Source organism: Xenia sp. Carnegie-2017, unplaced genomic scaffold, assembly GCF_021976095.1.
Source record: "Xenia sp. Carnegie-2017 unplaced genomic scaffold, XeniaSp_v1 HiC_scaffold_6, whole genome shotgun sequence".
In the NCBI taxonomy this organism is placed as follows: Eukaryota; Metazoa; Cnidaria; class Anthozoa; order Malacalcyonacea; family Xeniidae; genus Xenia; species Xenia sp. Carnegie-2017.
This window is the reverse complement of record NW_025813526.1, coordinates 21,882,378-21,909,143: the sequence shown is the minus strand read 5'-3', so window position 1 is coordinate 21,909,143 and position 26,766 is coordinate 21,882,378. Positions and strand designations below refer to the sequence as shown.

The 26,766-nt window shown below is 33.6% G+C and overlaps 2 protein-coding genes, 1 long non-coding RNA gene and 1 pseudogene across 3 annotated transcripts; 2 read left to right on the top strand and 2 right to left on the bottom strand.

Annotated features, from left to right (window-relative positions):
- Nucleotides 1-8,077: 8,077 nt before the first annotated feature.
- On the top strand, nucleotides 8,078-10,798 carry LOC124457346 (annotated as a pseudogene).
- Nucleotides 10,799-18,167: 7,369 nt separating this feature from the next.
- LOC124457345 (major facilitator superfamily domain-containing protein 9-like) lies at nucleotides 18,168-20,412 on the top strand. The gene is made up of 6 exons (XM_047007614.1): nucleotides 18,168-18,209; nucleotides 18,407-18,494; nucleotides 18,586-18,636; nucleotides 18,967-19,095; nucleotides 19,621-19,861; nucleotides 19,989-20,412. Exons 1-6 carry the CDS (start codon nucleotides 18,168-18,170, stop codon nucleotides 20,410-20,412), a joined length of 975 nt encoding a protein of 324 aa, XP_046863570.1.
- Nucleotides 20,413-21,529: 1,117 nt separating this feature from the next.
- LOC124457344 lies at nucleotides 21,530-23,526 on the bottom strand. Its single transcript, XM_047007613.1, has 3 exons — nucleotides 23,484-23,526; nucleotides 23,222-23,408; nucleotides 21,530-22,665 (listed from the first exon to the last, which is right to left on the bottom strand). The coding sequence occupies exons 1-3, from the start codon at nucleotides 23,524-23,526 to the stop codon at nucleotides 21,717-21,719; spliced, it is 1,179 nt and encodes a 392-aa protein (XP_046863569.1). The 3' UTR covers nucleotides 21,530-21,716.
- A 304-nt stretch (nucleotides 23,527-23,830) lies between these two features.
- LOC124457616 lies at nucleotides 23,831-25,411 on the bottom strand. The gene is made up of 2 exons (XR_006952689.1): nucleotides 25,227-25,411; nucleotides 23,831-24,015 (listed from the first exon to the last, which is right to left on the bottom strand). It is a non-coding gene; the product is annotated as an uncharacterized LOC124457616 (long non-coding RNA).
- Between the last annotated feature and the right edge of the window lie 1,355 nt (nucleotides 25,412-26,766).

The following is a 26,766-nucleotide window of genomic DNA, read 5'->3' as shown; positions in this document are numbered from 1 at the left end:
TCTTAAAAAACTTTGTAAATATCTCATCAAACCATTATTTTTGACACAAAAAAGTCGCTGGTTTTACTTTCGAAAAATACAAAATGTCACCACTGTCTCTTTTCAATGTCGTATATCAAGTTACTTCCCCGGTTGTAACAAATCGTACATTGGTAAAACTGAGGGATGCCTTAAAACCCGACTTCATGAACATGCCACACAACATGAAACAAGCGCTATTGTACAGCATCTCTTAGAAAGCCAAAAAGCAAAGAACATTACATATCACAACAACAGCACACTTGATCATAAAACACTTTTTGATGGATTTCAAAATAGAAAATACCATGGTGAATGGTGATAATAACAATGTAATAGTTCAAAAAAGAAATGTTTTAACCAGAACACTAACCCAACAATTCAAAGGAACCGTTATTTACAGCTAGAAAGAGACACTATGCATTTCGGCAGACGACTCATCAGGTGTGTCAACGTCTGCTAAATGAGAACCTCCAAACCATGCTATATTTATAACGTTACAAAAGGTCAATGTCATCCCAATTTTTAGAGATGACACTTAAAACAGAGACCGATTAAACACGTAATCCTTTTGTCGGCAAAGGACAGGATTAGTCAATTTAATTAATACCGACTCCATGACGCGTAACTGGAATAACGAGTGAAATTTTTTAATAATTCTAAAGTTTTCATCAGAATAAGCATTGGCACAGCGAGTGTTGCTTAAAAAATGTTTTCCAATCGCTGAATCACATAGAATCGGATTTTCACTTTTACACCCACGTTTTGATAGTTGTCGTAAAGGAACAGTTTTATTCCTGACAGAAGCTGGTACATGCTGTTTTATTCTTTCACTCAACCTTTTACAAGTCCCACCTACGTAGCTAGCATCACATTTAAACTGTTAGACTACATTCCTTGATATTTGTGCAGGGAGACACTCTTTGGGAGTGGGTGGAAGAATAGTTCTTTTTGAGAATATAAAGACCACATTGCATGCATAAAACAAATTCTCAGTTATATTTTTAGTTTCCTTCTCGATTAGAGGCCTTACCCATCCAGGGAAGTTTAAGGAAAAAAAGGCACTTGGCCTGTACGAAATGTTTATTCCGTTCATTGTTAGGGGATAAGAAAAGTTTGTCTAGCAACCTTTCCGGATATCCATTCAACACAAAAATATTCTTCATTGTGATAAGATCACTATCAATAAACTCTCTTGAGGACAATCTATTCGTTCGCTTTGTCAAACACCTCACTAAAGAAATATTTTCTCTATGCGAAGAGAAGGAGTCAAAGCGTGTGTACAAACCAGTGAAAGTTGCTTTGCGATGAATGCTTGCTAATAACTGACCATTGCGTTTGTGTACAAGAACATCTAAAAAAGCTAATTGATTGTTTGACTCTAGTTCAGAGGTGTAATTTATTGCAGGGTGAAAAGAGCAAAGTTTATTAAGAAAAAGTTCACGATTTTTATCGTTATGAAACAAAGAAAAGGTGTCATCCACATAACGCTTATATACCACAGCACATCCGTACAATCTGAAGAAGCAAGCATTTTGCATTCTTGCGCACTTTTTGAAAAACCTAATTCTAACATTACCTAACTCGTACTTAACAACTATAAAATATTTTCCTCGTTACTTACTTAAACAGAAACCAACTCTTACTAACGGAAGCACTCTTTATTAAATCACACAAACAAAACTTAATAATGGACTTAAACCAGCAAGAGCTGTCGCTATTTGCTTTCACTGCCTCAATCAACTAATCCCTCCCATCCAACACACATTCCCGCACTTCCGATAAAATCATTTAACCCACACCTAAGTAGAGCTTCTGTTGGCTTGTAAATATAGTCTGTTGATGAATTTGTAACAATATCGAAATATTACTTTTCAGATAAATTCCCTTATTTCTTTTTCAAATATTGAGTTAAGCATGAGTCTTTTATTCGGAGTATGGTTCATATTTTATTACCCAATCTTAAAACGTAATTAACTTTCATCACTGACCATTATATCTAATGCTTACATTGCATTACTTTCAGTTTCAACTGCATTAAGCAGTACAACAGAAGATGGAAAGGAAGAGGTAATTATTTTGAAAATGACTTATATAAGAAGATGAAACCAAAAAATTTTTACATTACCCAGTTTAATTTCTGCAATGTTTTACGTCTTGATAAATTTGTATATGCAATCTCCACGACATCGCACACATTATTAGTGTTTTCTGTAGGTTGCTTTTTGCAACTTGACTTTCGCATTTTGTCAGAAAATTTTTGTAAAATAAATAAAAAGCTCTGCTGTTTGAGTTTCAAATTAGCAATGAGACTGAGAATTTAACAGTTTTACATGTATTGCGGCTATTGCCTGTGATAAATCGCCATTGAGCGTATGGACACAGCGAATGATGTTAGGAATTCATTGTAATCGAGGGAGCAAAGTGGATTTGGTTTTGTTTCTAAACAAGTTCTATGGTTTTTGGTTTCCCAAGTGTAGAATTGTTCTCTAAACACAAAAAATCAAATGAATTGACTCAATAACTGGAGTTATTTTTTACTTGTGCATGTTTGATATTGCCTGTTATATTTGAATAAATTATTTCCTAGTACAGCACTGATTCGTTATAAGTACCGCGTATTCGTATAATACCTGTATATATATATATATATATTGATAAAAAGAAGAAAATACACAAAAATTACAATTTCATCCCGACAAGCCTGGATTTAATCCCCTAAAGAGTGAGCAATCACGAAACAGGCTTGTCGGGATGAAATTGTAGTTTTTGTGTATTTTCTTCTTTTTATCAATATTTACGCTCTGCTCTCGGGCATCGAGCACTGTTTTATACGGAAAATCATAAATTATAAACTTCCTATATATATATATATAAACCGTACGTCCTGTGTCCCAAGTGCAGGAGTCACCATTTTAATATGGTGATAGCCGGGAGGGCACATTGTAATACACTTTGTATATATATATATATATATATATAAAAGATAAACGTTTCTCCGGATTTTAAATGATTTTTTATTGAGCTTTCGACTAGTTGCTTCGAGCCTTCATCAGAATGAGGATATTTATTTACACGTGCTTTTAGCTCGAAGCAACGAGTCGAAAGCTCAATAAAAAATCATTTAAAAATCCGGAGAAGCGTTTATCTTTTATATATTCAATGCCTGGATTACAAATTTTCAAACTTATATATATATATATATATAGGACAAACATCTAAGAAAATTTAAACAAGACTCACAGAACACAAAAACGCCATAAAACGACGAGATCCGAACTCACTACCGGCAGAACATACCCACGGAAACAACCACACATTCGACTGGACAGAAACTAAAGTACTCGGACGCGCACAGACTAAACACGCACGCGAATTTAAAGAAGCTTGGTACAGTAAAGACAACGACACAATAAACAGACATATCGACATACCCATCATATACTCACAACTAAAGAAACAGGACATAAAAACTACAAACAACACCAAAACTATAACACTACACTCTAATATTATTAACACCAATCATATTAACAATACACCAAACCCATGGCAACGTATTTCACCCCATCCAATCACATTAATCCACCCACTTATCCAATTAGACGCTCTAAACGTCTCCAAGCTAAAACGCACGTGTAAATAAATATCCTCATTCTGATGAAGGCTCGAAGCAACGAGTCGAAAGCTCAATAAAAATCAATTAAAAATCCGGAAAAACTTTTATCTTTTATGTATTCAATGCCTGGATTACAAATTTTCAAACTTTTATATATATATTTATATAGGAAGTTTTGTTTATTTGAATCTCCGTAATTACAGTGCTCGATGCTTAGAGCAGAGCATAAATATTGATAGAAGAAGAAAATACACAAAAACTATAATTTCATCCCTTCAAGCCTGTTTCGTGATTTCTCACTCTTCAGATGATAATATTAAGTAAATACAAAAGAACGTGCTTAACTATATATACAAGAGGAAGTTAGGATAAAAATTAAGGTAGAATTACATAAAAAGCTAGGTGTACGATTGCAAATTAGATAAAAGTGCCTTGTGTTTATGGCGACAAGAGGAGACAAGCTCGTTACGTTTGGTAACGAGGATAATTACGAGGATAGATAATAAATTTTTAAAATCATTTCTGAAAAAAAGATTTGCATATACAGTGCATTGTCACATAAGTTATTTAAGTCTGCCTCCCATCATAGACCTTATCCCTTCCGTCGGGGAATTCTTGTCGCCAAACTGGTAGTATGGTAAAAATTCCATTTTAATCATTTTCTTCATTTTTACGTAACAGGAAACAAATATTGAAGTGCTCGATATAAGCGAAACCTTTTGTGAATACGGTAAGTATAGCAGAAATGTTGTTTACTTTATAGTTTTATATAAGGAAATATTGTTGGAGAGTAAGACTAGGCCATTTCTAGTATGTGCTAATTAAAGTTTTTTTTCCATTTCATTTGAACATCTGTTGTAATAAATTAAAATATGATAACATATTCCCTCATAAACTGTCCAAATCAAGTGTGATTTGAATATACGTTTATCTTTATTCTCAAGTTAACGTTTCTGAGTTATTTGTATAATTTTCAGTGTTTTAGCTAACGAAGAAATTTTATCCTGCAATATAAATTGTTTTGTGTTCACTCATTGCAATAGGAACAATCTACTAAACAAAAAAAGAAATAAAAATATTTTAAAATTTACATAGCAGTACGGCAGTACTAAAACTTGCCAGACTGACCAGGCCACAGCTTTTTCTTGCTCATGCTTAACGACTTTAAAGATCGAAAGTAATCAAGTTTTGTGAAAAATACAAAACTAGAGTGCTCTACAAGCATTTAATCATTCTATGTTAATGCTGACTTTTAATCCATCAGGATTCATTGTTTTATGCATGATGTGACTAAAATATTTTATTTAGGGCCCATTCACACAAACACTTTAAATCGATTCGAAATCGATTCGCTTCCGTATGAGGGCTAAAGTTAACACTTGTAAATGATGCAGAAACGAAGTCGGTCCGAAGTAACTTGGGCCACTTGAGAAGGTGGTTTCCAATCGGATTAGTTTAGTCTGCATGATAATGTGAACATGCAACACGAAAAGAATCGGATCAATCTTGATCAATTACATGTTTTTAGCTTTGTGACCAGACTTTTCATGCGATCACATATATCACGCTTTTCGTTCTGCTGTGTTTGCTTGCAGCAATTTTTCAATTCAAGAAGTAACGCGATGCGACGCTTTGCATTCTTTTTGTATTGCAGGATTTTTTTGTATTACACTAGATATTTTCGCTGATTTTTTACGTTCTTTTCGTATTCCCGTGAAAGTATGCCCATTGCAGTAATCTCCGCCATTTGTACTCGTTAAATATTGTTATTATCAAAGATTCAAAGATGGTCTAGGAAAGGCGCCATAATTTATTGTCAATCATGTGAAGCAAATGCAAATAGTAATTTTACACAAAATATAGATGCTAAAGTATGTACCCACAATACCCTATAAGTTGACTAAAATACCTGCTAATCCATATCTGTCCTATTAAGTTTCTTATGATACTATGTTATCAAGCGAAAAATAATGCGGATAAAACTTTAACTGTGAACACTTGTGTTTTTCATTTTAAAAGAATCGAATTCGAAATCAACTAATTCGATTAGCAAACTAATTAAGTGCGAATTGCCATTAGTCCTAGGATATGGGTTACTAAAAATATATTTTTGTATATATCATTGAACTAAAGTACATGGAACGCAACATCAAGCAAATAATTAAAGACATAACTTACGCCAGAAACGCGAGATTTTACCCAAGACACGCGTGTTTAGTGTTTCGAGATTCTCTTGCGGAGTATTATATGATTGACTACACACGCGTGTTTGGGGTAAAATCACGGCTTAAAAAAATTATAATGGTTTTGTATTACAGGTAGTGCTCCCTGTATTTTAGTTCAATGGGATATATTAATGTTGTTACCAGGTTTTTGTGATATTTTTTACATGTTTAATTTTTTTATTGTGTAACCAACATATAAATTTTTGCGACAAATATTTGAATAAGGCAAATTGCGGTAATCATACGTAGTTCACAACAATTTTGATTAAAGTGGCAAATTACCAAAGATCATTCGTTAAGAATAATAATTTAACTAAGAATTAGTGTAATGTCCTAGTTAATTGCTAGTCAAATAAAAGGACTTCATGCAGCAAAGCCATGGAATGTGTCACACGAACGTATGATTAATAGAAAAAATGTCGTGTGATGTTCTGATTTAACAAGTTACTCTTTGTTACCTAATCTTAAAAAAAATCAGTGACTATTTTCATCAATGCGTATAACCTATTACTTTCAATCATAATTCAGGAGAAAGCATTAAGATGAGAAGAGATGAAGAGGAGGTAATTTTTCTATTACTGATTTATCAAAGCAGCCTGCTTTCTATAGTAGTGAAATTTAAGACGATTTAAATTTTTCAATCGCTCAATTTAACTTTTGCGATAATGTAGGTCTTGTTATGATTTAATTTATATACGTATATATATCACAAGTCTTTTCTATGTTGGTATACGAATCAGTCATTTTCTTCCATAAACTGATATAAAAGTTTCATGTATAATATCGTCATAAACTTTGTATGTTGTTGCAAAAAGGAAACATTCCACTGTATGATAAAAGCAAAAAATGTAGAACTTTTACAAACAAATCTGCTTATAAAATAATAAGTGGAAAATATTTGCAAAAAGTGTCATGAAATTATTATTGTACGCGTAGTTTACTATATCTTTAAAGGATCAACAAAAAATCGTTCGTGCAATAGATGTTTTTAATTTTTTGTTTGTTCATAATTTATCTTGGAAGACCAAATGCAGCGTTTTTGTTTCTACTAATTTTCTTATTATTGAAGTAAAACGCGCATAGTTTTAAGTATTATTGCACAAATTGATGCATTAATTATTTTTATATTTTTTACGTAACAGGCCACAAATAATATTCGCCATGTGATGGACATCGACATGGCGAATTGTGATGGTAAAAAATCTATTTTAATCATTTTCTCCATTTTTCCTGCAGGCTACAAATAATAAAACGGTCGATATGATCGAAACATTTTGTGAATACGGTAAGTATTGCAAACATGTTCACTTTATAGTTGTAATAAGCAAGCTGTATTGTAGAGTATTTTATTTATATTTAACATTAAAGTGATGTCATGTTTTCAACGATTAGCTCGTTTCTAGTAATGTGCTATAGTTTTACCGTTTTTTCTCCATATAAGTTAATCACTCGTTGTAATGAATTCGAATACATTGATATATTCCGTCTTAAAATCTCTTATCAATTGTAATTTTTTGAATATACATTTATGTTAACTCTCATGACTACGTCTCTGAGTTATTTGTACTCATTTAGTGTTTAGCCACTGATCTGATAATAGATTTTATATAGCTTCCATATGTACCAAAAGTAAAGCCTAATTATGTATGCGGAATTCGTTTCTGTTTACCCATTTGAGATACAATTACTATAGAAATATATGGCTGATAACGTTTACAAACAAATATTTTAAAATATCCAAGACATTTCGCGACCTTGCTCTTATGTCAAATATACGTCATAGATGAAACAAGTTATGTAAATCAATTTGACATCAAAATATTCCCGATATGTGAAAAATATCGGCTTTCGTATTCATTTGAAAATTTCTCGTCCAGGAAGACATGAATTTGACCCATCGTTGCCAAGATATGACAATTCACAGCTAGGTTGCTAAGTTCAGAGGCAGAAATGATCTAGAATAATATTCAATGCTTAAAATAATATTAATAATATTCATACACAGACATAAAATTGTCTGTGTATGAGTGCTCAATGCGAATGTTTTTTAATAATCAGTAATTCAATAACCGAAGAATAATCATTTTCATGTTATTCTTCGGTTGTAATGTAACGTGTATTTTAGATTTGGAAGAAATGCGAGATAAGTTAGATAAACTTGAAATAAGCCTTCAATCGACGTCACAAGAAAAGGAAATTCCTAATCTTGAAGCACATGCTGGTCCGTCTCCCCCTTCTCCGTTAGCTGGATTACTTACTCCTGGAGTACCACCACCTCCTAGCGGACCATCACTACCACCACCTTTATCAGGAGTGCCACCATCACCTCCACCTTTCGGGGGTGCAATACCAGGTGACATTTTTATTTGCGTAAAATAATTTTGATTATTGTGATGTTCTGAACTGAACATCTATCATTTGCTCTCTCTTGTTTTTCAAGGTCCACTACCTCCCCTTGGACCCCCAGGTGCCCCTGGCCTACCAGGCGCATTACAGGGAAAAGGAAAGAGAAATGTACCAAAGCCTTCGCAACCTTTGAAATCATTTAATTGGTCAAAACTGCCTGATGTAAGTGAAGTGTTATGTTAGGCATTGACATTGTCAGCGATGTCATTCAGTGACAATGTATATTGCCATGCATGTCTCTTTATGTACAAAATTTTCATTTCTAGACCAAAATAAAAGGAACAGTTTGGACGGTAATTGACGACTCGAAGGTACGGATGTTTTTCAAAGCAATACTTTCTTGAAGGTTTTTCATTCAATTTATTTAATTTTTGCTTGATCAGATTCATGAAATCATGGATTTTAACGACTTTGATCGCATGTTCTCGGCATATCAAAAATCCAAGAATGACCAGGTACATTTTGTGTTCGTTTTACACTTTCTTCAATGGTCTATATCCTTTGTTGAGAGCAATTTTGATTGTTCATTTTAGAAAGACGGTGGTGCAGAAGCTTGTGTGGCTGCTGAACAAAGGCAAGAATTGTCATTCATAGATAGTAGGAAAGCCCAGGTTCCATGATGCTATCAAATATGTTGAGTTGAGAAGTTGTTTTGCATTCAAATTTGCATCGAGATCTTGTTTTGTTTAGAACTGTCAAATTTTGTTATCAAAACTGAAAACTTCTAACGAACAGTTAGCGAGCTGTTCTCACCATGGATAAAGATGGCGAATTATCTGTAGAAATGCTTGAACAGGTAAAATTTCACTTCGACTTCTTACATAGGAATTAAACATTTTTACTAACGAATCTATCTTCATCCTCTTTGTTTAGCTCTTGAAGTTCGTACCCACTCCCAAGAAAAAATCTGCTCGATGATCATAGTAAGGAGAAAGAACAGTTTGCCAAAGCAGACAGATTTTTATACGAAATGTCCAAGTATGTCGTATATGTGAAGTGACTGCTTTAATTTCGTGTACCAAACGTACAAATCTTTATTTTTGCTTTTAGAATCAACCGTTACGAACAACGATTGGCAACTTTGTTTTACGTCAAACGTTTCCCAGAACGAATGGGCGATATAAAAGCAAAAGTTAAAGGTAAAAGATCATAGATTTTTTGGGAGGAATTCCAATCTCCATACCTACATAAATAATAGCAAACGCAATTAGGATTTGTTTTAGATACAGCAAACTTTCAAAGAAATTATCTCCAATTATGAAGTAGGAGTAAAATAGTTTAAAAAAATAAATCTGACATGACACGGTGACATCCTCAAAGCACCTTTTGAAATCTTATCCGAACGATAACAAGCCGTGCATTTCTTGAAAAGATGTCATTTTATTGTTTGAAGTAAATGTCTGTTGTACGTGACTACAATACCTTTATTTCAACAGCTGTGATAGAAGCATCTAAGCAAGTGTTCCGCAGCAGAAAATTCCGTGATTTACTGGAAGTTGTATTAGCCTTTGGGAATTATATGAATCGTGGAGAAAGAGGAAACGCTACAGGGTTTAAAATTGCCAGTATCAATAAGATCATGGACACAAAATCGAGTTCGAACAGCAAAATTAATCTTTTAGATTACTTGGTCATGCTTTTGGATCAAAAGGTTTGTGTGGAAGAATTTATACTTTAGACTCACTTTAGATTCACATTAAAAAATTAGTTTTGATTGTCTCGTCTTATGTTCCTGCAGTTTCCGGCCGTACTGCAGCTTGAGGAAGAAATGGGAGATGTTAAGACAGCTGCTAATGTCAGGTGAGGATAGAATGGGATCATAAATTATGGATTACCATCATTGATAGGAAAGATTGCTTGCTCCAACGACATTTTTTTCCAGTCTTCTAGAGTTACAAAAAGACGTAAAGAAATTCAAAATAGAACTCAAAACAGTTGAAAAGGTTTGTAATTTGTCCTTAAAAAAATGTAAATGTCTTTAACTTACAACTGCTCCAATTTTTCTTACAGGAGTATGATTATCATGGTAAAATAAGGATAAATTATCTGGTGATAATTTCGTTAAAGAAACTGGAACTTTTCTCACATCTGCACGAGCGTCGTTCAATGAACTTGATGATTCCTTGAAGGAGATGAAAACAAGAGTGAGAATTTTCATTTAGTTTAACCCTTGGCCATGAAAAAGGACACATTAAATATATTTCTACTTTTAGTACGAGAAATCTGTTTCGGCGTTTGGTGAACAACCGAAGACCATTACCTCGAAAAATTTCTTTGGCATTTTTTACACGTTTTTAGTATCTTTTGCCGTAAGTCTCTTTTTGTTGTTTTAGTTCTGTTTAACGCATGCGCAGTAGATATAAAATAACGTTAAATTGACAGAACTGAATCTTACTTTCAGGAGGCGAAGAATGAGAATGAAAAACGAAAGAAAAAGAAACTAGAGGAGGAAAAAAAAGCGAAAGATGAAGCTTAGGTTAGAAACAGTGGAAGTGTCCTTTTATACATTGAAGAGGGAGCTATCATAACGATTTCAGGGTACATGGGCGTCATTCCTGCAATAATAGGGGGACCATATTCATATATTCTGTTGTGCCAGGCTGATTTCTTTTGAAAATGAAATTGTTTTGAAAAGAACTTAGACAAGCATAGCAGAATATATGAATATGGTCCACCCCAATTAAGACAGGATTGACGCCCATGAGGGTGGATGATTTTGTCATGTGTTTTCAAGCTATAGTCTCTGGCCATAGGTCTGACATACTGTATTTTGTGGCTTACAACCGACGATTTGGTTTGATTCAATAATTAGAAATGTTAAAGAACAACTTTGAAAACATCGCATTTTCAGTACATGTTGGTACACGTTGTGATTGTACATGCAGACTTGCGCAGTCCTAAAAAAGGACTTGTAATGTTGGTATTAACTTCCGTTTCAATGTCTTAGTGTTAAACATCGCTGGTCATTTTGACTCTGAAAGACTGCACTAACTACACTAACTCTCGCTTGTCTCACTTGTCTCACTTCCGTTCCACTCATGTTTTCTATATTGTTCCTTATCGTCCCCGACGTACTCGAATGTACAATTGAAACCCAGGTTGGCTCAGCAAACTGAGTCATGAATAAATATCTATTTTTGTAATTTAGGACCTTGAGCAAGTTGCCTTAACTTTGTTAAAACTGAAATGAAATTCATAAAGGTCTGATGCTTATAAATTCAAATATTTAGAGTAATCTCTGCTTTGTTTATCGTAAAATCATTCCCAAAATTCCCAACGTGAAAAAATCATATTAGTGAGTTGCTTCTTTTTTAAGGAACAAATACTATTTATGCCACTTTAGCAGTCTAAGCTTGTTATTAAAATTACATAAAAAAGGCAGTTACAGTATTTTTCACAATGTACTTGCTTTTTAAAGCATTTTATAGTGTATATGTTTGTAAATATTGAGCATTTTCATTTAGATATGTTTACGCAGAACTTTGTTCTTAGGTCTGGAGAGAGTAAATATCGAACAACAACCTCGTTTTTGCTCTAAAAATTGCAAAAATACTGTTTTTCTCCAGATTGTGACTTTGATACCTAAATTAGCGTATTTATGGAAAGCTGTGTATGGTTTGCTTTCATTCAAATACAAAAAGTTACTGGTACCAGTTACATATGAAAGTTATTTGACCTAGAAAATGTGAAAAATCACTGTGTGATTTTTAACATGTGAAAAAACATCTTAAAATCTGTCTTTGTGTAAATAGACAAAGTAAATGTAAGAATTCATTGTGTGTAAAAGATATCGAGCTCAAATCAGCTTGATAAAGGCGCTATTTGATCTATAGATTAATTGTACATTTCATCATTTTATTTAGGCAAAAAAGTTATTCCAATATCTTAGGAAGAAAAGTATATTCAGAATCTTTTTTATCTCTAATTGTCGGAAATTATGTAAATAAATTATGATTGTTATTTGAGACTAGGAACTTATCGTTAAAGCGGAATAAGGAACTTATGATTATTGAGTATTTTATAAGGGTCAAATTAAGACGGCATTGTCTTTTGTTCATGCCTGTGAACAAGTAAGGAGCATGAATTGGAATTTATGTATAACTTTGACTAGAAAATTAAATTGATGACATTTGAGAGTTGTGTTTGACTGCGCGCTAGCTTTAGACAGTATACAGTCCCATAGAGAACCGGCGGACGCATAACTGCTTTGTGCTAACGTGCAAAGGCGAAATTTGCTACACCAAGAACTAAGGTACCTATACGTACATCGCTGCTTTTTATCACAGAAACATATTTCGCAATTGTCAGTACAAATTTTAAAAAACTCAGTCTGCAGTTTATTCAGTTGAAAAAATAGTAAATTGGATATGTGTCCAACTTTACGGAATCAAAACTTTGAAATAAATTGTAGAATCCCAAGATAAAGAACAATGAAAAATACATCAATTTATGAAAAAGATATTGCGTGTACTTTTAAGTTGTCATGTCTTTTATGAAAAGAATTTTTGTAAAGGAAAAAGCCACACATTGACAACAAAAAATCCCGTTTTCGGTCCATGCCTCGCGAGACACCGAGATACTTGAGAACTAGACGTTAATTAAGGGAAATAGATAATTGTTGTTGTCCATAAAGCCCATGGATGGTTTGCTCGTGATACATGAGAAACAGTAAATATAAAACGTTTAAGGTCGTCTTAACTTAAAACGGCACAGTGTCAAAAGAAGTTAATTGAAACGTTGCTTGATTTATTTAGTAAGAAGAACTTTTGTAAACAAAAAGATAGAACTCAAAAGCAAAAAACCCCCGTTTTCGGTCCATGCTTCCCGATACCTTCTTAAGCGTAAGGCACTAGAACGCTGCATGTTAACGTTTCGGTAGAAGATTTCGGCCCCTTCCACGCTATCCTACTTGGGGATGTCAATAGCAAGCTTCCGCCCATCAGACCCCGAGATCACCAGCGATAGGCTTTGCTCAGGGTACGCAGGGAGAGTGCGGTCGCGACCCGAAACGTCTGGACCCCTAAGCCACTGCATACATATCGCACCCAGCTTCCACTGCTAGTTGACATATATCAAACATATATTTAGCTTTATATTTATATACATAAATTCAAAGCCTTACGATAGTTGTGGTATTATTGAAGTCACTACTGCGCATGCCCAGGTAATTTCTTTAATAATTTGCGACTAAGTGAGCTAAATGCTACAACTTTAGTGCAAGTACATATGGTTAGTCGTTGCCATGACTATAAACAGTTAGTGAAGTGGACTGCGCATGCGCTAAAGCACTGCGGATGATTTCTTTATTAATTTGTTACTAAGCATGCTATTTACGTCAAAATCGGTGCTAGTTGATGGAGTGTGGATGCAGTTAGTCGTTGCCATGACCATCAACTTGGGCAGCTGGTCAAGTTGACTGCGCATGCGCAGACTATTTATCTGAAAATTTGTGACTGAGTGAGCTAATAATCGATAGTTGGTACTGGTACATACAGATATTTAGGGCTTTTCACTTGTTCCCAAACACTGAAATGGCACGACGTCATTTGTTATATTGAAATACTTTCGATTTCATTGTGAAGAAATGACGTCGTGTAATTGCAGTGGTTGGAAACAAGTGAAAAACCCTAAGTATCTTTCTGGAATGATGGCGGACCTGAGAACGCGGTGTACACTTCTAAAGAGTGGCCCTTCCGTTTAATTTTTATCATGTGGTAAGACTCAACATACTATGTGCAAATTTAAGTACATATTCTTGGATTCCAACCAACCTCCAGGGAATTATCAAATAATGTGGCTCGCAAACGTAGGCTGCTGGCAACAATAGCATAAAATATTCATTTGCATTGATCCAAACATGGCAGTCTTGACGCAACATACGCACCAGGAATATTTGATTTACAAATTCTAAATATGCAGATTGCGCCAATAACACTGTCGTGGTCTTGTCGAATTTTTCACTGGTGGTTTAAAAAAATGTCTTTGGTTAAAGCGGTTTACATGTTCTCAACCGATTTAGCCAATAATTTACTTAAACTAAGACCTCGTTTACATTGCACTGGATTGCTACCAAGGAAGGTTTAATTTTCTATGTGTTAAAAGTCGGTGATAAGGTCCAATATCAGAGACACAATTAAATAAATTGAATCTATCAACTTAATAAGAATTTAATCCAACCAGTTACCCTTTAAAGCAAATGAAGATGTTGTGATGAGCAAATCCGGAATAGCGCAAACGCAGCTTAAATGAAAGAAGGCAACTGCGTGTCGGAAAAATAAAGTGACGACTGTTTGCATTGAAAGACAGTTTAATAAATTAACACTCATATATAAACATTTTGTGATTAAACTGTTACAATTTGACTTACAGCTAAAATTATTCAACGTGGAATTATATCCCTCGTAATATTTATCATTTTTTTTAACAGTTCACCATCGATTCACACATGATACAGGCAAGCATAAAAACAATTGCTTCATCCTTAGCCAAAGTCTCCAGTCCTTACAAATAATGAAAACTAATGAAACAGATTGAGAAAAGGACAAAATGATAAGGATCTGGAACTTACATTAATGTGCTATTTCTGCACTGGTTTTCAAATGACATAATTTGTTGTGATTTGAGTAAGTTCCTTTGTGGCAGTTAGTCAGTAAAATGCTGTTTTAGTTGGCTGGAAGTGTTTCAAATCTGGTTTTTAAAAGAATTCGACAATCGTATCATCCATAAAAACCAATTTATTGATAATCATGATTTATGTATTCATACTGCACAACAATGAAACACAACAAACTACGACAAAGTATGTCATGAGAAAACAAGTCCTATCGCATGTTTCTCTGTTGTGCATAAACATTGGATTCGTCTACAACAATTTGTGGGGTTCTTCAGTTTATCCTAAAGAGTTATGAAAAGTTTAGATCTTTCCGCTGATTCCGTAGATGAATAATCTGTTTTATTATCCTCAAGTCCATTAGCATCTCTCATAACAAAATCACGTGGAGTAAACATATTTTCGTGTAAGTTTGTGTCCTTTGAAAATTAACGGGAAATTTCATCTTCATTTTGTTGCCTAGATAACAAGGCAAATTCGTCATGTAAGCCTGACTCAAGGCGCCCAACAGAACCCATCCTATCCATCAGGGGCGGATCCAGGCTGGTGCAACTGATGCGAGTGCATCAGTCATAAAATTGAATAGTTAATATTTCACAATATTATAACTTACAATGAATACGAGCAAAATACAAGATATATATCAGATTGGAACGTTTATAGTTTCTAAATGCTTTAAATACCTTAACACTGATGATATATTGACAACAAATGTACATTGATGATTGAGAATTATTGTTAAAAGCCTTCGTCGATTGTTTACATGTGAGTATCATTTTGATTACTGCCGCATTATTTAAAAATGCGTCGCTAAATATGGCGTTTTTATGTGTCGAAATTTTTAGCGAAAATTTGTTTCATCATCCAGCTACACTGAGCTGAATTTGTATTACTACGTTACGGTGGCTGGATAGTGAATCACTACGTCACGGTGCGGAAAAAGTGCACCAGTTGGTGCAACAGTACCGAGTCTCTTTGGCCGAGTGAACCATCTAAACGTCACGAATTTCATTGTTTTTTAGCTCACATGGATATTGTGCTTTCAAAGTTACTTAATATACATAAAAAAATAAGAGCTAATAATTTAATATTACATTAGTTCAGGATATTTCATAGATATTTAAATATTCCAGTAATATGTTGTAATATATGCTCAATGTGACAGACAGAGAGGGCACATTTTTCATACATTTTGCTTCTTTATAAATACTAACTTTCTGAGCTATGCAATGTGTTGAATGTAAGAGCTATGCTGGACCAAACATGTTATTCATTAGAGTTTTTCATTTTCAAATTGCAAGTCTAATATTGTCAATTCCCTGGAATTTAGCAAAGCAAACTGTAATTACATATTATTTCAGCCACAACAATTCCTTATTATTTCTTCCACACCTAGCTTGATAATGACTTTCATATGAAGTTGAAATATTGCTTTGAATCTTCTCTGTTGCTGTTATAACTGGAATCTTGAGTTTACAAGATGATGTTTTTTTTAACTGTTTGCTCTCATTTACAATCATGCACAGTGTGCCAAATTTCTAAATTTACCATAAAACATTATGATCACAAAAGGGTGGGTACACAGCAAAGCATTTCATTTACATAGATTTGATGTTACTGTATTGTCTTTACATGATTATTATTATCTCAAAATTGAACTATACATAAAGATACTAGAGCAACAGTTCTATATTGTAATTCTTTAACATATTTCATTGTATATTACATCACCATATTTTATTATTGCATATGCGCATATGTGTATCCTGAGCCTTATGTATAAAAGTCCTCACCATTGCTATTTGATTAGAGCTAGGAGGGCACATAGTATTAGCTATTAGGTACGTATTTATATTCCCCTTGAAAGCTGGTCTCATGACTTTGGTTGGGAAAGTATAGCACTGGCATTATCATGCTTAGATTCAATTATCCAAAAAATATTTATGGATTATTAAAGGCAATCCAAAAAATTACACTTTAAGGCTTGATGAATGTTCCCCTAAAAGGCTTTTCTTTATCAACATAGAGTCAATAGTGATTTTATTCGATAGACTTTCTAATTTTTATTGCTTGTGTAAAACTAGAGGTGATGGTAAATGCATGAACATTTCTTTGCTATATCTACGTATCTTTTTCTGCTGTTTGAGGAGTGATATTATCAATGAAAGAAGAAGAATAACATTTATCATTACTTGTTACCTGCCTTTGGTACGATGATTACATCGTGAACATTTCTTTGCTATGTCTACGTATGTTTTTCTCCTGTTGGAAGAGTGATATTATCAATGAAAGAAGAAGAATAACATTTATCATTACTTGTTGCCTGCCTTTGGTACGATGATTACATCGTGAACATTTCTTTGCTATATCTACGTATCTTTTTCTGCTGTGGGACGAGTGGTATCAAGTGTGATTAATGGTCAAAAACTTGTGCTTCATTTGTGAGATATAAAAGGTTTCTTTGCGTTTCACGACAAAAAATATGCCAAGCTTCTGCCTTTTCAAAATCACTCGTGGATTGGAATGATACCTTCCTGATTGTAAGTTTTGGCGAAAGTATGAAACTTGATAAATCTCATAATAGTAATGAAAATGTTAAAAGTTTAGTGGAATTTTAGATTTTATATCATTGAAATTTGCGAAAAATTTACAAACTAAGTAAAGCCAAGTTTTTTTTAAATTCTTTTGTCAAAACGCAGGAAATCACATTTCCGATGGTTTAAAATATAAAAATTTCCGGGGGGCATCCTCCCAGACCCCCTACAGAGCTAGCGCTTTTGGCGCTCGCAGTGGTGCATCAGTCACGAAAATTGCTGGATCCGCCCCTAAATACATGCCTGCTTTAGACAAGTGCAAAAAAAGATTTCTGATTCAGCAATCAATTGTAGCACCATCCATAAACTCATACAACACGTACATCGTTTTTTGTTGACTCTCCAGTTTCTACATAATGCCACTTATAAGCACATATTGTCAATCTCAGATAATTTTCTTATCTTTCTACATTTTGAAATACAAATCATTTTAAAGTACAAATCAAACGAATAATTGCAACTTTATCCACAACACTGACCATAATGCATCGCAGACGCATAAATGTTTCCAGTTTTCTCCAGGCACCTTAGTGCCTCAGATCATAACATACCAGGTCGTACCAGAAATTTCGATGTTTGTTTTTATATAGAATTCTCACAAATTTCTTTTGTTAAGCAAACTTTTTAGAACATCCGGTCATAGTGTTACAAGTACAACTGGCTTTCGCTACGTCTTTCTCTTTCTTCCGTGGATAATGGTAATAAGTCGGGATGCTTTCTCGTCAAAAGTTGATCAAGTGCTGTTATTTCGTTGCATTTATGATAAGTTATAGCAAAGTAGTTTATTATAAGACATTCATTTACTAATTTTTCATTTTCTACGATATGTAAATTGATTGTGGTCGCGTTTCAGAATTATTCGGCAATTGAAACGAAACGGGGGATAAAGCTAGTCTCGTTTGTGAGAATGTATTATATATTTTCTTTTTTAAAGGATTTGTTCGCAGTTGGTATGTTGCCACCATTGTTCAACCGTCGTGGTCGTGAACTTGGAGAGTCTCCTTCGATGATTGGTCTTGTAGGTTAGAAACAGCCTTCTGTTGTATTTTATGCCCTTTTTTTTCATCATTTAAACAATTTTCTTATAAAATTTTACATTTGGTTACGTTCCAGGATCCATTTATGGCTCATGGCTGTTTACAGTTCTTGTCAAGCCCAATAATGGTATTTATATATTTATATACATAAAATTACATTTGGTAGTAAATATAGAATACTCTGCCACATACTAAACTACCTGCATGCCTGATCTGAATGCTAATCCTTCCCTTCTCATCACTGAGCTTGATTGTTGTGTGCAATCTTTGTGGCAATGTATTCTATACATGTTTGTAAATGTAGATTGTCCAGGTTTGTATAGTCCTGAGAAGGACTGTTTTTGTTGTTGTTGACTGATGTTTCGAGAACCGTAGCGGTAGTCAACTTCAGAGTCAATCTTTTGATCGTCGATCGTTATACCAACCTGGATGATCTACATTTACAAACATATATAAGGCAAGGCAAGTGATGTTTGGAGTCGGAAATCGGTCTTGCTTCTTAGCTTTATTGGTTGTTTCATTGGAAATTTATACATGGGTTTGGCAAGCACAATTCTCATGTATGCTCTGGCTCGATTACCTACAGGTTTGATAGTTTATAATGTACAGATCTTTGAACTTGTTTCCAAACTAGTTCATATATAAACATCAAAGAAAGTACTCCACCCACTGAACCCAGTTAAAAGAAGCAAATTGTACAATAAATGGACATGAAATTATTTCGAGAATGAGAAGAGAAAATTGTAAAAAATCTTTAGTTTGATTACTTTCTTTTTAATACTTCTTTTTAATGAAGCAATTTCAATAGCAAAATTTTTGTTTTATACGCTTTTAAACTCTATCACTCCAGGCAAAAAGCGTAAACTAAATGGTCACTTTTCTTTATGAAAGTAAGTTTAAAATCACCCAACAATTCTCAAAAAAATTTTTTTACGTCATTCAATAATGCATAACACATCTTATTTTTAAGGCATGCTGTCTCATGTATGTTCATAGTGTATATAGTTTTTAACTTATAATATGGTAAAGTTTTATTTTAGATACATGCTATTCGGCTGTTATGTAGTTCTTATAAAAAGCATCTTATCTACCAATTTTTAACATCTTATAGGCCTTTTAAAACATAGTCATTCATCAGCAAAAGCTTATTTATCAGACATCACATTACCTGAAGAAAGATCAGGTGTATTTGGTTGGTTCAATGCATTTGGAAGTTTTGGTTTCATAATCTCGCCCATTATTTGTGCTACTGTTGCTATGCACGACAATGGATACTTCAAGGTTTCACTTTTGAGCTGTAGCGTGTATTTGTTCGCTATAATATTTGTATGGTTTGTCTTAAATAAAATAAAGTAAAGTTGGAAAATAAAATAAAGTTGGAAAACTCCTACATGGATAAAACAGTTGTGGAAGTGTTGGAGGGTTATGAGAAGGTCAATATGAATCTTAACAGACGTAAAAAGTTTAAAATGGAAAGTGACTTGGTAATGACAAACAGAATGACAAAGAGAAATCATTTTTCTCCAGAATCGTCAATGTTGTTGCTGTTTCATCAATTGTGAGCGTTTTTGACTTGTTACTGATCCGCATCATTATGGCTCTAGGCATGTTAATATATCGCAGTAATTTTACTGCTATGTTGGATTATCGTTATGGTGTAAATGCTAAAACAACAGGCTACATTATATCCTATGGTAGTATTGCTGGAGCAATATCTGGTATGTCATTGGGCTCTATATATAGCTACATACAAAGTGATGTAAATATGATGTCAATTGGTGGAAGTTTGATGATGGCATATTTTTGGGATAGCGATGTAACCAAATATTTATACAGTACTCATATGTATGATACTCTTCGTCACCAAGACAAAGGCTCTGTTTTACTAATGATAGGTTTATAATATGAATCAGAGGTTTAGAAATAAAAATCGAGCCATCCTTAAGTAGTCGTGATGGTATTCCATCGAGACCTGTACCTTTGTTGTATTTCCAATTTTTCATTAAGTGTTTAAAAACTATGGAGTCTGATACGTGATGGAAAGTAAATTCACAACCAAAATCAAATTTATCTGGAATAGGTTGACTCCAGATGCAATCTTTTATCTTAAAGTATTTTACTTTTGAAAAACATGCAATTGTTGGAAAAATATCAGCAAACTCACTAACAATTGGGTGTTTATGGCTTGTCGTTTTTCCTTTATTTGAAATGATGTATAGGTACTTGTATTGGAGTTCTTTGACCGCATTTCTTCTCCTTTCAACCATCAACTGAAATCTGCTGAAAACTCCTACTTTAAAAATCTACTTGATGAGAATGCGTCATCTACGGAGAATTTCTGTACGTGCATCAAACAATTGTTTCCATCAAAGAACCCCAATCCAAGTATCTGTACAAAGTGTACATTGTTTAAAATAAACTTAATATAACAAGAAGAAGAAATAGGTAGCAAAGTCCTTTTGACACAAGTGTGTCTTGTTAAAATTTTGCACGCAATACTATAACTGAAACAAAAGAAACATCAACACAAAATGTGCTCTGTTAATGTGATGCTGTTGTGATAGCAAGATAAACATCGTACTAGATACAGTAATTAATAATCATTAATAGCATTCTGCGCTTTTTACTGACACATAAATTAAAAATTTTAATGAAATATATACGTTTGCGGTTTAATAAAAAACAGGGAAGGAATTCTTCTTATTTTTTTGCAAAATTAAAGTTTTTTTGCCAGTGTTGCATAGGAAAAGAAAGCTCACGAAATGTGTCTTACTTTACAACTATACAACAGCATTTTATGTTTGTTTTCAAAATATTACAAACGTTACAAGAAACTAAAATGAAGCCAGCCCATTTTTAATGATGCGTTTAAAATATTTATATATCTTTTTAAAAAACTTGCATTGTGTAGTTTCTAGTGAAAATTCGGCAGTGGAACTCTGTTACTCTGTATTGCTTTGTTACTCTCTATCGCTTCAGCATAGCCTCGTAAGGCACCCAAATTCATCCAAAAAACAGTATTTGCTTTTTTGTTTTTATTCTTTAACAGTATGAACAAGTACTCAATGATTTATTTTAGATTTCAATCACTCAGGAGATATCTATTACTGCTTTTAATATGAATTGCAGTCTACTATGTAATATGCTATAGATAGCTATATAATTAAATGAAATATAATTAAAAATTAGAAGATGTTTTAGCTACAATCAAACATCATTCGCACATTCATGGAAACAGCCACAGTTCTCTTCACCAAATAAATTTTCCAAAGCAATATCTAGTTTGAAGCATAAGGCGTACTCATACTCAGGGTCGCAGATCTTTTCGTAATAATACGCACCAACACCATAACAAAAAGGAATTCTTCTACCATCTTCATCATGGAAAAATACCAGCACACCTGACTCACCCCTTTCAAGGAAAGTTTCATTGCACTGCACCAAAACAGCATCATCAATATCAATCTTGTTTTCAGGATCATGACAGGAATAAGAATCATTAACAATTTCTCCTTTCAAACGCCTATTGTCATATTTTTTCACTTCAACTAGCTCACGTGCGATGTTAACTCGTTCGTGCAGCTCCTCCCATACACTATTCCAAGTTGGGTTTTGTATTCCTTTTCGTCTACAATCCACTGTTTTGACAACATATCCATGGACTTCTATTGACAAAATGTCCGTATTCTTTTCTAAATTATAGCTGTTGAAATGCCCTAATGGACTTGGAGGCGATGTGTAGTGGTATTGATTTGAAATTAAATGTAATCTGAAATTATTTGGGTCATTTCTGTTCTGATTTAGCATTTCATATAATGTTTTATCACCATCTCCGTTGTAACAAACATGGCAACATGTCAACGCGTAATGTTTCCCGTTGTGACAACAGAACATTGTTAATGTGCCTCTTGAAACTTTCCCATTGCTACTTCCTACTTCAATATTTGATAGCAGTTGAAGCTTCGGTCTCGTTAATGGTTTCGGACGAAATTCAAAATACCTCAAAGCATAATGTTCAAAATTCTTATTTATTTCATTTTTCAATACATCTTCATCAAAATCTCCATTCTCATAATCAACTGTGATAAACAAATGTAAATATGGTATCTTCTCGTTTGGACCGACTTTTCCATACTCTCCCCGCATCCAAGGTAAACTGTAAAATAAAAAAGTGAAATGTTTAGCAAACAGCAATCATGTATGTGTAATCGAATTGTAAAAGTGAACATTGGGGGAGGGGGAGAACGTAATCAATTCTTGTTGATCGTATTTGTGCTAAGTTTTACGGTAAAATACGTAATATTATTGATAACATGGCTGCGTCGAGATCTTCAGTTATCACAGGGACAGCTACTGATGTATTATCCCCTTAAACATACGATGAGGGACGTTTAGACTAAATATCCCCCATCAATATTAAAGCCAGTGCTCCTTGTTTCCACATTTTATTCTCATTGCCTGTAGAATATATGCTGCTCCGCAATTTAAGTCGTTGAGTGGTAACAGATGCCTGTCTTTTCTTTGCATTGGCAACTTCCTTGTCACTTATTTATGAAAACCGGTAATAAACCATAAACTACTTTGCCGGACAAAAATTAAAAACTGCTACAGAAGATTTAGTTTCAAGTTGTTTATCGAGGCTATGATTGAATTCATCCTTATGTATCAACTGTAGTCTTTTTAGACCTAAATAACTGTAGAGAAAAGTTCACCTTTTGAGCTTCATACGCACATCTTTTCGAATGGCAAATCTTTTATCAAGAAACATTTCTTCAAATAAACGATCATCATTGGATTTATGACGAGAGTACTTCTTTGACGTACTATAACCAGGGTTAACATCAATGGAATTTTCTTCGTTATAATCGTCTTTAAAACTGGCATTGTGATCAGGAAGACCTTAAAAAACATAATATATAACTTAAAATAATTAAAGTACTGAATTTGTAAACATATTTGTTGGTTCTGGCGAACCATGGTACGGATTGCTCAATTGACAATCTGAACAAACGTACATCAACACATGCTTTATGTAAAACACAATTTAACAAAAGATGGAGTCGCATGATCTTGCCCACGAAGTCACAAAATACATTGTGACGCAACGACGCTTTATCTATTGCTTTATCTCTTTGAGTTCTCACAAAATATAAGATTTGTTACCAGATCGTCACCGTTTTAACGTGTCGAAGCGTATTGTTTCTTATCTTTGTTACAAAACATTGCGAAAGTACCTTTTGCCTTTGTTTCATCTTTAATATTCCCTCTCGTGGGATTTGGATCTTTCTCCCTTTCTATGACTTCTATGTCTGGTGACCAACGAAATTTCGATTTCTCTAGTGGCTCCGGTACAAATTCAAAGTATTGAGAAGCTTTCCATCCAAAAGTTTCATCAATTTCTTTTCTTAATGCATCTTCGTCATTTTGTCTTTCTGCTGCTACAGTCACAAACAAAGAAAGACGAGGTTTCCACCGTACACCATATCCACCACAAATCCAAGAAAAACTATAAAACATTATTTTAAAAGTCAAAAAAATATTGAAAACAATTAATCTTAATACATAATCTACCATGTTAAAAGAATATTAATTTCATATTCATGATACAATAACTCAAAGTAGTGTCGTTCAGAGGTTACTATAGCGTTGGACAATTTTGGTACTGATATTATAGCAGTAAACTTAATTCAACAAGTCGCTTATAGAGACTCTGTATAATAAACAGAGTATCTTTACCGCTTAATTTGGTACGTCTTTTGTACAGCTAATAATTATTAAAAATGCAAAATGTTTTACCAGTGAAAATACCGTTGTTAAAAGTCCTTCAACACAGGCTTTGTGCACGAAAAATTTATCGGAGAACAATTCAATCACCTTGAGTACAAATATTGACTGTTTAGCACAAACTATCAAAATTTTAAGCAATTTGGGACAAGCGCTGGCCATCGCGAGTTCTTTACAACATTTCCTCGACTGTTTTTCAGTTTTTCAACCTTTTTTCATTCATATTTATGAGTTCAAAGCCAAAAATTTCAAAATATTTACAGGGGAAGATATTCGGTGGGTTTGGGGGGTTAGCAATCATATATGTGTAATTGAATTGTAAATAGTGAATATCGAATGGAGGGGGAGAGAGTGATCAACTCTTAATTTTAAGTTAAAATACGTAATATTATTAATAACATGGTTCCTCGAGATCTTCTGTTATCACAGGGACAGCTACTGATGTAATATATTATCATATCAAACATCATCCAAAATCCACGTGACCATACAAGCTTTTTGCCGAGGATTAAGAGACTATATATACATACAATATGTAGACTAGCGAATCCAAAAAGGTCAATTTACAATATGAGTTCAATAAAAACCGTTACTATTTAGTCTAAAACGTTAAAGTAAAACCCGTCAATAGTTAATTGCTTACGAAATTAATATGTTAATCTAGGGTTAAGAAATTTAATGTACCTAGCGAGTAGTGTTAAAGTTAATCCTTGTTTTAACACTAACCGAAGTTTGAGAAATGCAAATTAAACCAAAATAAACCTACTTGTCTATCAAGTGGTAGTGAGTTTTTCGAGTTTGCAAATTTTTTGTTTTCAATAACAACCGATGATGTCATCAACAATAAAACGTAAATTTCTGCTTAGTGTGCGCACTTATCTTAACGAAATATTAAATTTAGAGGAAGTGTAAAAACGATTTCTCGAGACTTACCTGTTTAATTTGTCAAGAATCTCATCTCGAATAACGTTATGTTCGTTAAGAAAATTTTTGATAAAGAAATCATCATTGTTCTTTACATCATCAATGGGAGGTACATAATGCTTCTTCACTTTATCAACTGTGAGATCTAAATCTTTCGTTGTTTTTATGGAAAATCCCGTGTCTATAACAACAACTGTAATTGATTGTAATATAATACTTCTAGAATTACAGTATTTTCATAAGCCTTACTCTTAGTCATTGCTATATATGTATTTTTATGTTTACAAGTTTAAGTCTACGAGTATATTTGTCCACGATCTCATACAAGTTCTATGATATGGTGTAATGTCGTTCATGACATGCATCACAATATTACTTTTTTTTCCTTGCCTACTACGGACTTGAATTATTCCAGAATCATTCGTTTTGTTTTTTTTTCATTTTTAAGGAATTAAGTCTTCACCACTCGACTAACAACCCAGAAAGGATAAATACAACGCAAACTAGTCTGCACAGCTAAAAGAATGCTTCCCTTTACAATATAGTTGTACGAATTCCGTAAGAGCTACATTGATGCCATGTGCTTCTTTTTCAATTTCGAATGATTCATATAAAGACTCTTGTATAAAATTCAAATGGGGGGCACTTGGGGGCACAGCCAATTTGTAGGGGGGCGCAGCCAATTGTTAGAGGGGCACGTGCTTCCTTCCAGCTTCCATGGTGTTACTGAATTATATTATTACTTAGGAATGTGTATAACAATTTGTCTAACTGACACACAAAGTTTGTGCAGGCAGTCTATTTGAATACAATGACTACTTAGTCAGCAGTACAATAGAAATATATATGAAGCAGAGTGTTCAGTAATTTAGCCTTTGCATTTAAAAAAAGTTCTATTTCCCATAAAACATCAGATTGCCTTCTAGAATTAATTGTAAAGACCACCATGAGAAATTTTTCAAGTATTCTTCCTTTTCAATAAAAAATCATGTAAAATATAGGATATGTCTTGTAAGTCATGTTTTATAGAAAAGAAAACAAAAAATTCATTCAACTTCTGTAGAATGCAGATTGAGACTGTGTCCAGGCGAACATTTAAAAAACAAATTAATTACACACTGTAAAATATTATGGTAAATTCTGGTATTCCCATTTTATAATATTCTGTAATCGACATGCAAATTTCCTGTCAATGCCATAAAATGTACAATTCACTTATTGTGTTTCTTTGCATGCATATAAAGATTCTTAAAACATGCATAGCACTTGAACTGTTTTCGAAAATCTAAAAAAATGACAAAAAAGCTCAAAAAATTTGTATCACGTTTTGTTGAGTCATGCTCATAAACAACAGAAACATGTTAAGAAAATAGTATGTGCGTAGTTTGTTTTACCAATGTATCCGTTCCCACATGGCTAACAGCCAAGGAACAGTTATTGACGTTAGTCATATTTCCTTATGCACCATAACTAGCTTAAATAGAGGAACTATTCCGACCAAAATAATATCTGTTCTTTGTAATAGTAGAATTCTAGGGAAGTAGAATTC

Coding starts and splice junctions, on each gene's coding strand:
- LOC124457345 (XM_047007614.1), top strand. CDS start 18,168: ATGGTAATAAGTCGGGATGCTTTCTCGTCAAAAGTTGATCAA. Junction 18,210..18,406: donor TCTCGTCAAAAGTTGATCAA/GTGCTGTTATTT, acceptor TCTTTTTTAAAG/GATTTGTTCGCAGTTGGTAT. Junction 18,637..18,966: donor TCTTGTCAAGCCCAATAATG/GTATTTATATAT, acceptor AACATATATAAG/GCAAGGCAAGTGATGTTTGG.
- LOC124457344 (XM_047007613.1), bottom strand. CDS start 23,526: ATGTACGTTTGTTCAGATTGTCAATTGAGCAATCCGTACCATG. Junction 23,409..23,483: donor ATTGAGCAATCCGTACCATG/GTTCGCCAGAAC, acceptor ATGTTTTTTAAG/GTCTTCCTGATCACAATGCC. Junction 22,666..23,221: donor GTGCGTATGAAGCTCAAAAG/GTGAACTTTTCT, acceptor TTTATTTTACAG/TTTACCTTGGATGCGGGGAG.